This window comes from Nelumbo lutea, chromosome 1 (assembly GCF_056320005.1).
Source record: "Nelumbo lutea isolate HS-2025 chromosome 1, American lotus-T2T, whole genome shotgun sequence".
Taxonomy (NCBI): domain Eukaryota; kingdom Viridiplantae; phylum Streptophyta; class Magnoliopsida; order Proteales; family Nelumbonaceae; genus Nelumbo; species Nelumbo lutea.
In genome coordinates, this window is record NC_142684.1 from 98,720,119 (window position 1) to 98,733,591 (window position 13,473).

At 40.1% G+C, this 13,473-nt stretch overlaps 1 protein-coding gene and 1 long non-coding RNA gene across 2 annotated transcripts; both read right to left on the reverse strand.

The window, feature by feature from the left end:
* Nucleotides 1–2,378: 2,378 nt before the first annotated feature.
* LOC148876351 (uncharacterized) lies at nucleotides 2,379–2,987 on the reverse strand. Its single transcript, XM_088967282.1, has one exon. The coding sequence runs from the start codon at nucleotides 2,985–2,987 to the stop codon at nucleotides 2,379–2,381; it is 609 nt and encodes a 202-aa protein (XP_088823408.1).
* Nucleotides 2,988–11,095: 8,108 nt separating this feature from the next.
* On the reverse strand, nucleotides 11,096–12,735 carry LOC148876352 (uncharacterized). Its single transcript, XR_016099647.1, has 3 exons — nucleotides 12,646–12,735; nucleotides 12,487–12,552; nucleotides 11,096–11,717 (listed from the first exon to the last, which is right to left on the reverse strand). It is a non-coding gene; the product is annotated as an uncharacterized LOC148876352 (long non-coding RNA).
* Between the last annotated feature and the right edge of the window lie 738 nt (nucleotides 12,736–13,473).

The following is a 13,473-nucleotide window of genomic DNA, read 5'->3' on the forward strand; positions in this document are numbered from 1 at the left end:
TATACTTTTTTCAAGTTTTCTTACATTTCCACCTTTTGCCATTCTTTGTAAATGTTCATTTTAATCTAATTATATTTTGAATTTCTTCCTTCAATGACCAAATTCTTTTAGTACTTTTCCATTACCTTTATATTCTCTCAAGACATATTTTTCTATTTTCTTTATGTATTTAGCCATTTCAAGCCACATATCTTTAATCCTTTTTTTTATCTAAATTCCAAATTTCTTCTATTGTCAACCAATTATTAAATTACGCTAATTTTTCTCTTTTTAGGTTTTCCTACCCAATTTTTCTAAGGAAAAATTGCACACCACCCTCATCAGTCAAACGCATTCTAAAAGAAGGATTTGGTGTGAAGTGGAGTTGGCAAGAGGTCTTTCCGGTGATGGGTAGTCGAGTTCCGCATCCTACTCTTGGAAGATGGTAAGCTAGAAGCTATCACTTCAATTTCGCGTGGAGGAAAAGAAGGAGAGAGGATCAGTCCAGGCTTGCAGTGGAGGAAATCACCTCTAGGCAGGGGATGTGTCTCTCCGGGAGCAGAGAGATGGCGAAGCCAGGCTCTATGGGCACCCAATTCAGTCTAGGAACATTCAACATTGCCGAAGGAAAGCCCCTCTAGCCAGGGTTCAGGTGGTCTTGAAACATCTTGAGGTGGTTCAGGTGGATTCGGAATGGGCTGAGTGATGTTCTCAGTGCTTGACTCAATTGAGGGATTTTGGAATGAATAAGGAAGTTGGGTGTTTTCCAAGAAAATTGGATATTTGGATTAAGCTCTAGGGGAATGGCCATGATGTGTATTCAATTCAGTTGAGTTTCCATTTTCAAGAAAGGGGAACTGGTCTTCATAAAATTTAACATTTCGAGACACAAATATTTGTTTAGTGTCCAAATCATAAACTCAAAACCCTTTCTGAGCATGTGGGTATCCAAGAAATATGAACTTGGTGGCTCGAGGAGAAAATTTATCATGTATATGACCATGAATTCAGGCATAACAAAAGCATCCAAATACATGTAGATGACCATACTGTGGAGGCATACCAAATAACATTTCATAAGGTGATTTACCATTGAGAAGTGGTGTGGGCAAATAATTTATCAAGTGGGCTACCGTCATTACACATTCTTCCCAAATTTGGATTGGTAATTCTGCATGAAATCAGAGTGCATGTGCCGTTTCCAACAAATGTCTATGTTTGCGTTCCACCACTCCATTTTGTTGGGGTGTGTTAACACAAGTTCTCCGGTGTTCAATGCCATAAGATGCATAGAATGACTACATTGGCCCAGAATAGAATTCAAGTCCATTATCTAAACGGATGCACTGAATCGATGTCTAAAATTGTGTGCTAACATAAGCACAGAATTGTTGCACATAAGAAGAGGCCTTAGACTTTTGTTTGATTAGGAAAACCCAAGTGGCTCGTGTATAATCATCAACAATTGTCAAGAAATATAAGGCACCTAAAAGAGAAGGGGTGCGGTAACCCCCCAAATGTCACAATGTATTATAGAGAAATGAGAATTTTATCTGGTTTCACTGACAATAAATGGTAACCGTGTCAGTTTGGCCTTATTACAAGCATCACAACAACTTGATTTTGGTGAAGATGGTATTCCTAAGCCAGAGATGAGAGAGAGATGATCATATGAGACATGACCAAGCCTAGAATGCCATAGTTTTGCATCTGATGGAGGTGATGTCGTGTGGAGGGCTGATGGAGAGTTGTGATATGAGAATACATATAGTCTGTTGTGTAGCTTACCCACACCAATCGGCTTCTTGTGGGTCAAGTCATGTATAACACAAAAGGTTGGGAAGAAAATGACCACACTATTCATTGTAACTATTAGTTTATTGACTGAAATCAGATTGCAATGAAAGTCTGGTAAACATAATACATTTGATAATTCAAGACCTATCGATAAGGTCATTGAGCCTTGAGATTTCATTGGCACTATTGTGCCATTAGGAAGCCACACAGGTTTGGAAACACAAGTGGTGTTTGTTGTCATGGACCCAAGATAAGTCATGTGGTCTGATGCACCGCTGTCAAGAATCCAAGTGGTTGCATTATCAAATATGGTTTGTAGATCAGAGGCCTTACTAGAAAAATTGGCTAAACCAAGGCATTTATTTATATTTAGAAGTCTATTAGTTGTTGATATTGTTTTGGTGTAAGACTTGCAAGAGAGGATGAGGTAGTCTTGATGGACCCATTTTGTGTTAAGGAGGACGTCCGAGAGCCCTGTTTCTTCTTGCCGCGCAATTCTCAATCGGGGGGTATCCCATTAATTCATAACATTGATCTTTGGTGTGGCCATTGCGCTTACAATGGTCACACTTCAATTTCAGCCGACCTGAATTGCGTGGAGCTTATGAATTTGATGTAGTACCACCAGCATGGAATGCAGCTGCTACGGTCTGTGGAGATCGTTGATTGACAAAGATTTGGTGTTGCTCTTCTTGCATTACCAAAGCATACACCCGGCTGACTCCAAGTAATAGATCCATGCTTAAGATGTTTGAACAAACTGTATTGTAACAATCGTTCAAACCGAAAAGGAATTGATAAACCTTTTCACGTTCCTTTTCAATGGCAAATTCTTTTACAACTCCACATGTGCAATTGCCACAGGTGCAGTTTGGGATGGATAACTCATCCCACAATGATTTCAATCTAGTGAAATAGGCTGATACAGACAAATTTTCTTGTCTGATCAGAGCCAATTCACACCGGAGATGAAAGATCCGCTGTGCATTCCCTTGAGAGAATCTATCTTCAAGATCTCTCCAAATATCAGTTGCAGACTCCACATAGGCTATGCTCTCATGTAAGTCTCGAGCAAGTGAATTAAACAGCCAGACAATGACCACTGAGTTGTATTTTATCCATACAAACAACTCTAGTGACAGTTTGTCTAGTTTCTTGATGGATCCATCGACAAAACCAAGTTTGTTCTTTGCCAGTAAAGCATTGCTCATTGTCTTCTTCTTGGTTGAGTAGTTATCTCCATTGAGAAGAAACGAAGTCAATATGGCTCCTGGATGGTCGGACGGATGGATGAAGTATGGTGATTTTGGATCAAAAAGGATATCAAGGCTATCGGTTGCCATGAATTCCGGTGAGGCTGTCAATGAACACAAGACTTCAGGTTTCTTGGAGAATGATCTAAAGAAACAGAGGTACGATGAGTTCTTGACTTCGACGCAAAGTGCGATGACGTTTCGTTACCAATGTGAGATGAAGAATTCTCAGAGGCGCAAACGTATGATGAAGTCAATTTGCAATGAGAAAGCTCTGATACCATGTAAAATGGTGCGGAGACAGAGTATTGAGAATGAAAATATTGTCTTCAGTTTGACACTTAAGTTAAATATTTATAGGTGTACATCTTCGATTAACAACTATCTTAACAATTATCTAATTGAATGACAACTGTCTAACTGTCTAACAGAATGGTGTGGAGACTTCCTAGTTGCAAGATCATTGGATATGCACTTTTGGGGTGGAGAAGCCTTCACAAAAGAAGCTTTTCAAAGGTTTGAAGCAAAAGTAGAAAGGGTGCGGTCAAGGAGGTGTCGGAAAGCAATGACTCCCTAGATGAAGCTGATGAGATTTTTAAGTTTGGGGGTCTTCCAGCTTGTAGTAGAAAGCTGTGAAGACTCATGTGGATGTTTTGCTCAAAGTAGACAAAAGAGGAATGCTGTTAGGGACAGAGGAATGGGAGGAGGCAGAGTTTCTGGGTGTTAGCACTTCAGTGAATTTAGAGGGTGTTTGGTTTTGTTTATGTTTATGGGAGGTCGTTTATTTGTGATTTTTCACTTTAAAAGTTTATTTATACTTTTTTACTTTAAAAATTTTTTACTTTAAACGTTTCTTGTTTTTCTTGTTTGATTGGACTTCACTTTAAACATTTTTTATTCTCCACTTTAGATTAATACCCATTAAAGTGTGACATATCAGCATTTGGTTTCAAGAAACGCTGGGGCAAGAATTTGACGTTTCCCCAAATGCCCTATGTTCAAAAATCAAAGTGTTTTAGTTTTTTACTGTTTATTTGATAAATGGTGAAACCAAACAATTGTTTCATTTTGCTTCATATGCAATAAACGTCAATGCCTATGTGACACTAATGTGGTGCTGTTTTTTCAATAAATGCTAACTAAACCAAACTCATACTTGATGTTTGAAGTCTTAGTGGTAGAGTCTACAGTCTTCCAAGATTTCTGAATTTTTTATGGATTTCATGTGTTTTTTTTTTGGGTGGAAGAAGTTGTATCAACTGTCTTTAGCTTGTCTATGTTTTTTTTCTTTTAGTACAGTGCTTCTCTGCGCATGGATCCTAAGTCCTAGATATTAGATTCCCTCCGATTCTCCCTTTTTTTTCTTTTCTAATAAAATTTTTATTTTATTTTTCAAAAAGTTAAGTGCATTTACCTATATTCTTTTTATCTCTCCAGTAAATAACATAATGACTGTTTTAGATATAAAATGCCATTGTTGAAAGGATAAATGTGTTCCATCAAAGTATGGGCAACTTTCCCCCCAAGTGGGAACACTACTTGCCTACTTAACTTTTCCTCATTAGAGATGAGTACCATTTGGTAAGCGATACTCAGAGAAAATGAATTTTCCATGAACCCCTCATAATTATAAAATAAGAATATAAGTTTCTCATCTGTAAATGGGATTTTACCGACTTCCCCCTGTCAAAATCCCAAATAGGGCCTCAAGGTTTATTACAACAGTATTCAAATCTATTCAAACTCTACTGTTATACCATTGAGGTTAGCGATTATAATCTCAAAAATTTGTCCTATTATGTTTCATTAATACGTCATAGTTGTATTAATTTGGATTTATAATTTGTGATTATTGGAGTATAAAAGCTTATTATAAAAATTAAATAATTTTATATACTCATAATTTAAAACATGGCTCGATCTCAATTTGATTGTTAACGCTGCCAAGCCGAGTAAAAAGATTGGTTTGGAAGTTGGAACAACCAAACCGGTGCCACCTCTTTACAATTAGGGCACAAAAAATGGACGGCACCGTATAAATGGTTCGGTTTGAATCTATCCAACACTTTCAATAATCCTATTGTGACTACAACCACATGCTTCGAACAAGTACATTTGAGTTTCACAAAATCCAATACCATATTTCATACGCTTTTGCGATCAGCATCAAAACCAAAACCAAGGCAAATATCCGTTTCATATGATAATAGATAATATATAAAATAGGGAAAATTTTAGAGAAGTACTTTACATTTTGACCCTGCATGAGAATTCTGTTCACATCTACTTGTAATACACTATTCCCATGAATTGGGAACATTTCCCCCTGCATAATACTATGTAGGAAGATGAGATGTTCTCCATGTATGACTGTGATATTATGTGAATAGATGTGGGCAGAGTTGTCCCTAACTTTAACTTTCAAGTACAACAACTTCATACCCTCAATTTTCAAAAATCACTCTAACTCTAAAGGAAGTTAGAGTGAGTGGTGAATTTACCAATATCATGTTGAGTGTTAAGGTCCCTAACTTTCAAGTGCAACAAGTACCCTCAATTTTCGAAAATCAGCACCCAAGATCAATGCCATCACTTTGAAGAAAATAAAACAAATTACAGAGACAATTTAAGAGGGTTTAATGATTGTAATGTAACTGGGAATGCGACTCTAAAATTTAACATTATATTTCCTGTCTTACCGGTTAAAATTTTTATCCAAAGATGTCTATGTATCTGCTCTATAATTACATTTCATCTCTTATTTCTGGACATCTATAGCGTACAATGCATTACATATGCTATCAGAGTAATATTCAGTTTAGTTTCTTCTCTTTAGATTTGTCAAAAATTTAATTTATGCCTCCCATTCCTTTGCTACATAAGTTATTAGAGTAGGGAAATGTGAATGCTCCTAGGTTTGTAAAAATTCTTTTATGCCTCTCATTGTTTTGCTACCCCAAAACCAGCTAGTGGCTGATGGGACTGACCTTAACCCCGTTATATTGAGCTGCAGGTGAAAAGGTAACAGATTGAACCCAAAGGAAGTCTCCTCCTCCTCTGTGTCTTTACAGCCCAAAGCAATGAGGCAGTTCATTATGCATGCCCAATATAATGGAGGAGGAAGTAATGGTGAAAAGGTAACAGATTGAACCCAAAGGAAGTCTCCTCCTCCTCTATAACTTCTCTCCATGTCTAAGAAGTCAATTCGATAATGATTTTGAGTAGTAGAGATGGTTGCAAAACATGCTTAAAAATGACTCTACAATGGTTAAAAAAAACACAAGAAAAAAAAAAGAAAAAAGAAAAGGCAAAGGAGCCTAACGAGGTCCATTCTCTCAACATAGCACGACACAATGCGATAGGCAAGCACACACAAGTGAGCCTGGCCCAATGCGTGCATATGTATGGTGTGGTCTAGGGACACTCTTTACCAAGGCTTGAAAAGGCTAGCTAAAGGCATAATGACCCCATCCTTGAGGTATTGCACCATATTGATAAAAATAACATATAATATACTAAATCATTAGAACGATAGAAGGTACGAATATCCATAAAATAAAGGTTTATACGGAATAAGTTAACAAGAAAGAAAACATATGAAGAATTATCCATATAATTTATATTACTTAGGGTTATCCGGTAATTTAGAAGAAAGGAAATAACATGGTTGATTTGATTTATGAAAAAAAAAACCAATAAAAAGAAAAAAGTTGCATTAGGAAAAGAAATGAAAAAATAATAAATTTGGGATGTTAGAATATAATAAGAAAAATAGTCTCACTCAATTTATGTAAAAAAATAGTCTCACTCAATTTAGCGGGGAAGGGGAGAGCATTCCCCTCCCCGAAGGAAACGCGATCCTCACCCCGTAGGATCCCCACTAATATATGTATATATGTATATGATGAGGGCGGATTCGGCCCTCCAGTGAAATTGTGACACCTGACACCTCATGCAAACCAAGTGCAGCCTCTTGACAACTGCGCAGCTCGGGCAGCTCGATAGAGCTTGCCACAGCTTGCCACTTACAGACAGCTCGGCATGGCTCGCCACAGGCAGCTCGGCAGAGCTCGCCACAAGCAACTCGGCATAGCTCTCCCCCAGGTAACTCGCCACTTGTAGGGTAGCTCGGTACAGGGTAGCTCACGGAAGAGCAGTTTGGCATATCGCAGGAAGATCTCCTGCCTGACATCCGTACTTGTCGGATCTGGTGGCAGCGCCCACATCTCTTGCCAGGCGGCGTCGTGCCTGCCATCTCTAAAAAGCATGGCACGCCTGACGAGTCCGTACCCTACAGCAGCAACCTGCACCTGCCACCTCAGTCCTAGTAGTAACGGCTAGGGCAGTGGCGGTTACGCCTGATGTGACTGAGCACCGCTATATAAGGACTCCGACCCCCAAAGACAAGGGGAGAGAGTGAAAAAATGGAGGTAATCCCAGATCTCTAGCTCTCTCATTTCTCTCCAAGTTCTCTACAATCAGAATGCTAACTTAGGCATCGGAGAGTCCCCGCCGGGTAAATACCCCCGGGCCCCCTGGTTCAGTTCTCGCAGGTCCCTCAGCTCCCACCGCCTACAAAGAGGAGAAAAGGATGAAGTTCTCGCAGGTCCCTCAGCTCCTGCTGCCTACAAAGGAGAGAAGATCACCTCATGCAGAGGGCGGTCGGGTTGCGCTACACCAGGGAGCTCCACCATCCTCTGAGTTATAGGCCGTCTAGGAGCAGGTCAAATGACGAGTCCACCAAGGTAGCTCACCACCAGGGAGCTCGGCATAGCTCGGGCAGCTCGGCATAGCTCTCCCCAGCACGGCATAGCTCAGGCAGCTCGGCATAGCTCTTCCCCAGGCAGTTCACCACCAGGGAGCTCCACCGTCCTCTCCTGGGAGTAGGTCAAATGACGAGGTACTTAGCAAAAAAAAAAAAATTGATACATCACAAAAAATTGGTACGTGACCAGAAACGGTTACATCAATTGGCGTCGTCTGTGGGAACACGCTACAAAAAGCTAAGTTCTCATCGTACAAAAGCTAAGTCCTCTTCTCCCAGAAAGCTAAGTCCCCACTTTTTAGAAATTGAAGCTCTCGCTTTATAATTTACACTTTTTATGAACTCAAAGACTATGCAGGGAGCTAGTAGACTAAGCAACTCTACCAACTTTACTTTCAATTCAGATAAAACATCATCAGTCCTCTCTGCAAGGTCCCCTCTACAAAGATGAGCTCTTCGTGGCTTCCGCGGGAGTTGGCGGCCAACAGACTACATAGGCACCCTTACTGGTCGAGCCTTCCAAGGCTCCCGTGTGAGCTGGTGACCTAAAGTTAGTAGTGCTGCCCCCGAAGGTCGACCTCCTAGTAGCTTCTTGTAGGAGTGTGTGACCGGCATTATGAGGCTGATGCAACGCAATCACGGGTAGCTCAGCACCTGGTCAGCTCGGCACCTCACAGGCAGCTCGGCACCTCATAGGTAGCTCAGCACCCGGTCAGCCCGACACCTCACAGGTAGCTCGGCACCTGGTCAGCTTGGCACCTCACAGGCAAAGCCTACGGGCCACATTACTGCTTGAGACCCAGTCGCCTCTTCGGCACGGGCAAAGTCAAGAATAGTGGACTACGAGTCACTCCCAAAGCCTACGGGCCACATTACTGCTTGAGACCCAATCGCCTCTTCGGCACGGGCAAAGTCAAGAAGAGTGGACTATTAGTCGCTCCCAAAGCCTATGGGCCACATTACTACTTAAGACCCAATTGCCTCTTCGGCATGGGCAATGTCAAGAAGAGTGGACTACGAGTCGCTCCCAAATCCTACGGGCCACATTATTGCTAAATACCCAGTCGCTTCCTCAGCATGGGCAAAATCAACAAAAGTGAACTATAAGTTGCCCCCAGAGCCTAATGGCTACACTACTGAATTGGCAGAGACCTCCTTACCTTACAGGCAGCTTGCCACATACAGGCAACTCCAAAAGCCTAAGGAATTGGATCAGCATTTACTAGCTCGTCGACTTACGGGCCAAAAGAAGAAATCTACTCCCTTCGCTGAGTTACTCTCAGCTCGGGAGTGGGGGGCAAATGATGAGGGCGGATTTGGCCCTCTAGTGAAATTGTGACACCTGGCACCTCATGCAAACCAAGTGCAGCCTCTTGACAACTGGGCAGCTCGGGCAGCCCGGGCAGCTCGGCAGAGCTTGCCACAGCTTGCTACTTACAGACAGCTCGGCATGGCTCGCCACAGGCAGCTCGACATAGCTCTCCCCCAGGTAGCTCGCCACTTGCAGGGTAGCTCGGTAAAGGGTAGCTCGCGAAAGAGCAGTTCGGCATATCGCAGGAATATCTCCTGCTTGACATCCGTACCTGCCGGATCTGGTGGCAGTGCCCACATCTCTTGCCAGGCGGTGTCGTGTCTACCATCTCTGAAAAGCATGGCACGCCTGACGAGTTCGTGCCTTGCAGCAGCAGCCTGCACCTGCCACCTCAGTCCTGGCAGTAACGGCTAGGGCAGTGGCGGTTATGCCTGATGTGACTGGGCACCGCTATATAAGGACTCCGACCCCCAAAGACAAGGGGAGAGAGTGAAAAAATGGAGGTAATCCCTGCTCTCTAGCTCTCTCATTTCTCTCCAAGTTCTCTACAATCAAAATGCTAACTTAGGCATCAGAGAGTCCCCGCCGAGTAAATACCCCCGGGCCCCCTGGTTCAGTTCTCGCAGGTCCCTCAGCTCCCGCCGCCTACAAAGAGGAGAAAAGGATGGAGTTCTCGCAAGTCCCTCATCTCCCACCGCCTACAAAGGAGAGAAGATCATCTCATGCAGAGGGCGGTCGGGTTGCGCTACACCAGGGAGCTACACCATCCTCTGAGTTACAGGCCGCCTAAGAGTAGGTCAAATGACGAGTCCACCAAGGTAGCTCACCACCAGGGAGCTCGGCATAGCTCTCCCCAGCTCGGGCAACTCGGCATAGCTCGGGTAGCTTGGCATAGCTCTCCCCCAAGCAGTTCGCCACCAGGGAGCTCCACCATCCTCTCCTGGGAGCAGGTCAAATGACGAGGTACTTAGCCAAAAAAAATTGATACATCACAAAAAATTGGTACGTGACCAGAAACGGTTACATCAATATTACTTATGGTTATCCGGTAATTTAGAAGAAAGGAAATAACATGGTTGATTTGATTTATGAAAAAAAACCAATAAAAAGAAAAAAGTTGCATTAGGAAAAGAAATGAAAAAATAATAAATTTGGGATGTTAGATTTAGAATATAATAAGAAAAATAGTCTCACTCAATTTATGTAAAAAAATAGTCTCACTCACTAATATATGTATATATGTATATATATATACACATACATCTATATATCACTATTTTTAAAAAATATGGTTGAATATGTTTGGATCTTTTCTAATAGGATTGTAAGTTTTAATTATTTTGTTTTTATTTTTTAATAAAATAAAAAACAAAAACAAAATGATTAACAATATAAAAAATCACGAAAAATGGGGATCCCGACGCGCTGGGATGGGGATAACCTTGTCCCCAATTGCGGGGACGGGGACAAGGATTGTGATGGGGATTTTTGTGGCTCCCCATCCCCGCCCCATTGCCATTCCTAAGAAAAACTAAAAACTTGATTGATCCCATTTGCCTTGAATTCTCCTAAAACACTACAAAAACTAATAAAACTTGTTTTGTCCTATTGGTTTTCATTTTTACTCTTTTTATTTGGCCGTTTTTTTCATTTTTGCTCTTTTTATTTGGCCCATAAATTAATTAACTTTTCTTTGAATTATAAAAATGCATAAAATATATTTTATATTAAGGCACTAAATAATCATTCCTGATGCTTATGCCTTACGGCAAAATCTGTGTACTTTGTATAAGCTTCATACCTCAAGACTTAAGTCTTTTAAAATAATGTTTTCTCCACATGTCGCACAACACATATATCATAAATAAACCCTAAAAGAGATTTTTTTTACCCATGTGGGACTCAAGTCACTCCACTAGAGAAAAACCATCTACAACGTAACTGTCACCTTGCAATACACCATATTTTTCAAAAATTAAAAACACTGTATTTACAATGTCAAAATACTCTGTATTATGTGGCAAAACAAGGAACGGACAGAAACGAATTACCCAACAAAACAAGGTACTGTACTTAGGTGCAAGGTGGGGTATGTCGCCCCCTCTATCTATTCTTCTGATTATTGAAATTTAACAAAATTCTTAGGTGGTTGCCCCCTCCACCTAAAGTAAAATTCTTTTATCCGGTCGTTTTGATAAGTAAATATGCAGAGAATTAGTTCTGAGCAAAACTCTTAGCTAGGCTGTGTCTAAACAATTGAAGGGTACTTTCATCACCTTACCTCTAACTCGTCCCAAGCTTCTTTCGCTGATTTATAAGAGGAGATTTCCTGGAAAATGTCTTCATCCACAGCTCGGAAAATATAGAACAACGCCTCAGAATTTTTTCTTTCATCTTTCTCTTCACCTGATTTTGGATTTTCTGGTTCTTCTGGTTCTTCTGGTTCTTCTGGTACAACAACTTCCCATAAATTCCTGGATTTCAGCATGAGTTCCATCTGGATTTTCCAATGTCCATAGTTTTCCCCATCAAGCCTTGGAAGTAGAGGAAGCATACAATAGCACTGCTCCATTGATAAGGATGACCACTAGTCCTCTACTAAATACGGATCCTATATCATGATACGGATATCAACATAAACAAATAGTTACAACAATCAACTTTCTAACTCTGAAAGAGAACAATATCTAATTGATTTCTATGATAATTCAGCTCATTTAATTTGCACATGTCAAGTTGAAAAAAGCATAGCAATTAGCAAGCCATACTCACAATTTTTCTCTGATCTTGATGGTTTTCTCAGAATGAAGATGGTTTACACAGAAAAAAACAGCTAAAATTGAATATGAATTACCAATAACACAGTTTTTCCAGGGTGGCATAACAGTGCAGCCAACTTTTATTTGGGAAAAGGTTGGGTTGAGGCCACAACAGCGCGATTAAGTTAAGGGTAAATTATATATAGATAGGTTTCGTGTACTTTGGAGGTAGTGATGGATAGGTATAACTTTCAATTGCAACATTTGAGTATGAACTATCAAAAATAAACAATTGGGTCCATTCAATAATATCACAGGCTCAAATCTACTACAGTATTACCATTAAGATGGAGCTAGAACTGTCATAAATCTCAGAGCCATGCATGCATGGAATTCTACACGCAAATGCTGTTCTACGATCTACGTTCTTTTACTCCTCCCGAAAAACAACGTTCTTCCACATCATTCCATTTCCCATTTTACTCCTCAATTCTCATCACAAACAAGGGAAATGGCAAAAGGTAAAGCATAATTTATAAAATCTTATACAACCCATTTATACCAGTGTAAATTTGTACCGCAAACAGAGCATAAGGACAAGGGTACGTAAATTCTATTTACCTGTATATGTTCTCGTAAGGAAGCTAGGAATGCCTTGGATGAAGTCGATCGTTCAAGCAAAACTACCTGCATTACAAATATATAATGATTTGCCATTAAGAAATTAAAGCAGTACTACAAACTCCTGCATGAAAGATGAAAGTATTGGAGTCTTAGTACCTAACCGATAGCTAAGCATCAAAAACACAAAGCGGACATGTCACAGAAAGCACTCTTGTAGTAACTTAGAGCCAAAGCAGTGAAGCTGGAATTCCTAGTTTGCGCTTAGATTATACTTATATATTCGTAGTAAGAGCAGTAAAGCTTGGCCTTGAGAGCTTTATTAACCTTATTAAAGCTGTCTTACATTACAATTTGAATGCTTTTCATTTAAGATTTGGATATATTCTTCTACAGCAATGATAAATCCAGGCCTGGTCCTTTCTGTAGTTACCTCTCATAGATCCATTATCAATCTACAATGTATAGCTGATACAAATGAAATAGTCCTTACAAGGTTATATTTGATTGGGGTTGGTCCGGTCTGTTTGCAGTGCAATTTCATTTTGCACTAGATCAAAAGTGTGGAAATGCAAAGAGAAAAAAAGAAAGGAAATCGGAAATTCTGATTTCTTTGTGTTTTTTCACGTTATTTTGTTTGTTTGCAAAACAGAAAAAGTGAAATAAAAGCTGAAGAAAAGTAAATAAACCAATGCAACAATGGTTTGCATTAGTACGAATGGATTTGCATTATAAACAAATAGAGTTTTAGCTGTGTTTGGATTTTTCTTTATTCTGCTTCATGCCTTAACTTACTTCATCTGTATTGCAATCAAACAAAATAATCTAAAATTTAAAACAAAAATAGGTCAGAATTTACACTCAAATCATTTATCACACAGAGAATCAGCTTTAACTTTTGTTGGACATCTTTAATCATTACATGCGGAATTTTATACGTCTTTTTATTTATTTATTTATTTTTTTCCTTCTTACTTTTGACCGTTC

What these genes read in the sequence shown, in the direction of transcription:
- LOC148876351 (XM_088967282.1), bottom strand. Translation starts at nt 2,987, where the DNA reads ATGAGCAATGCTTTACTGGCAAAGAACAAACTTGGTTTTGTCGATGGA.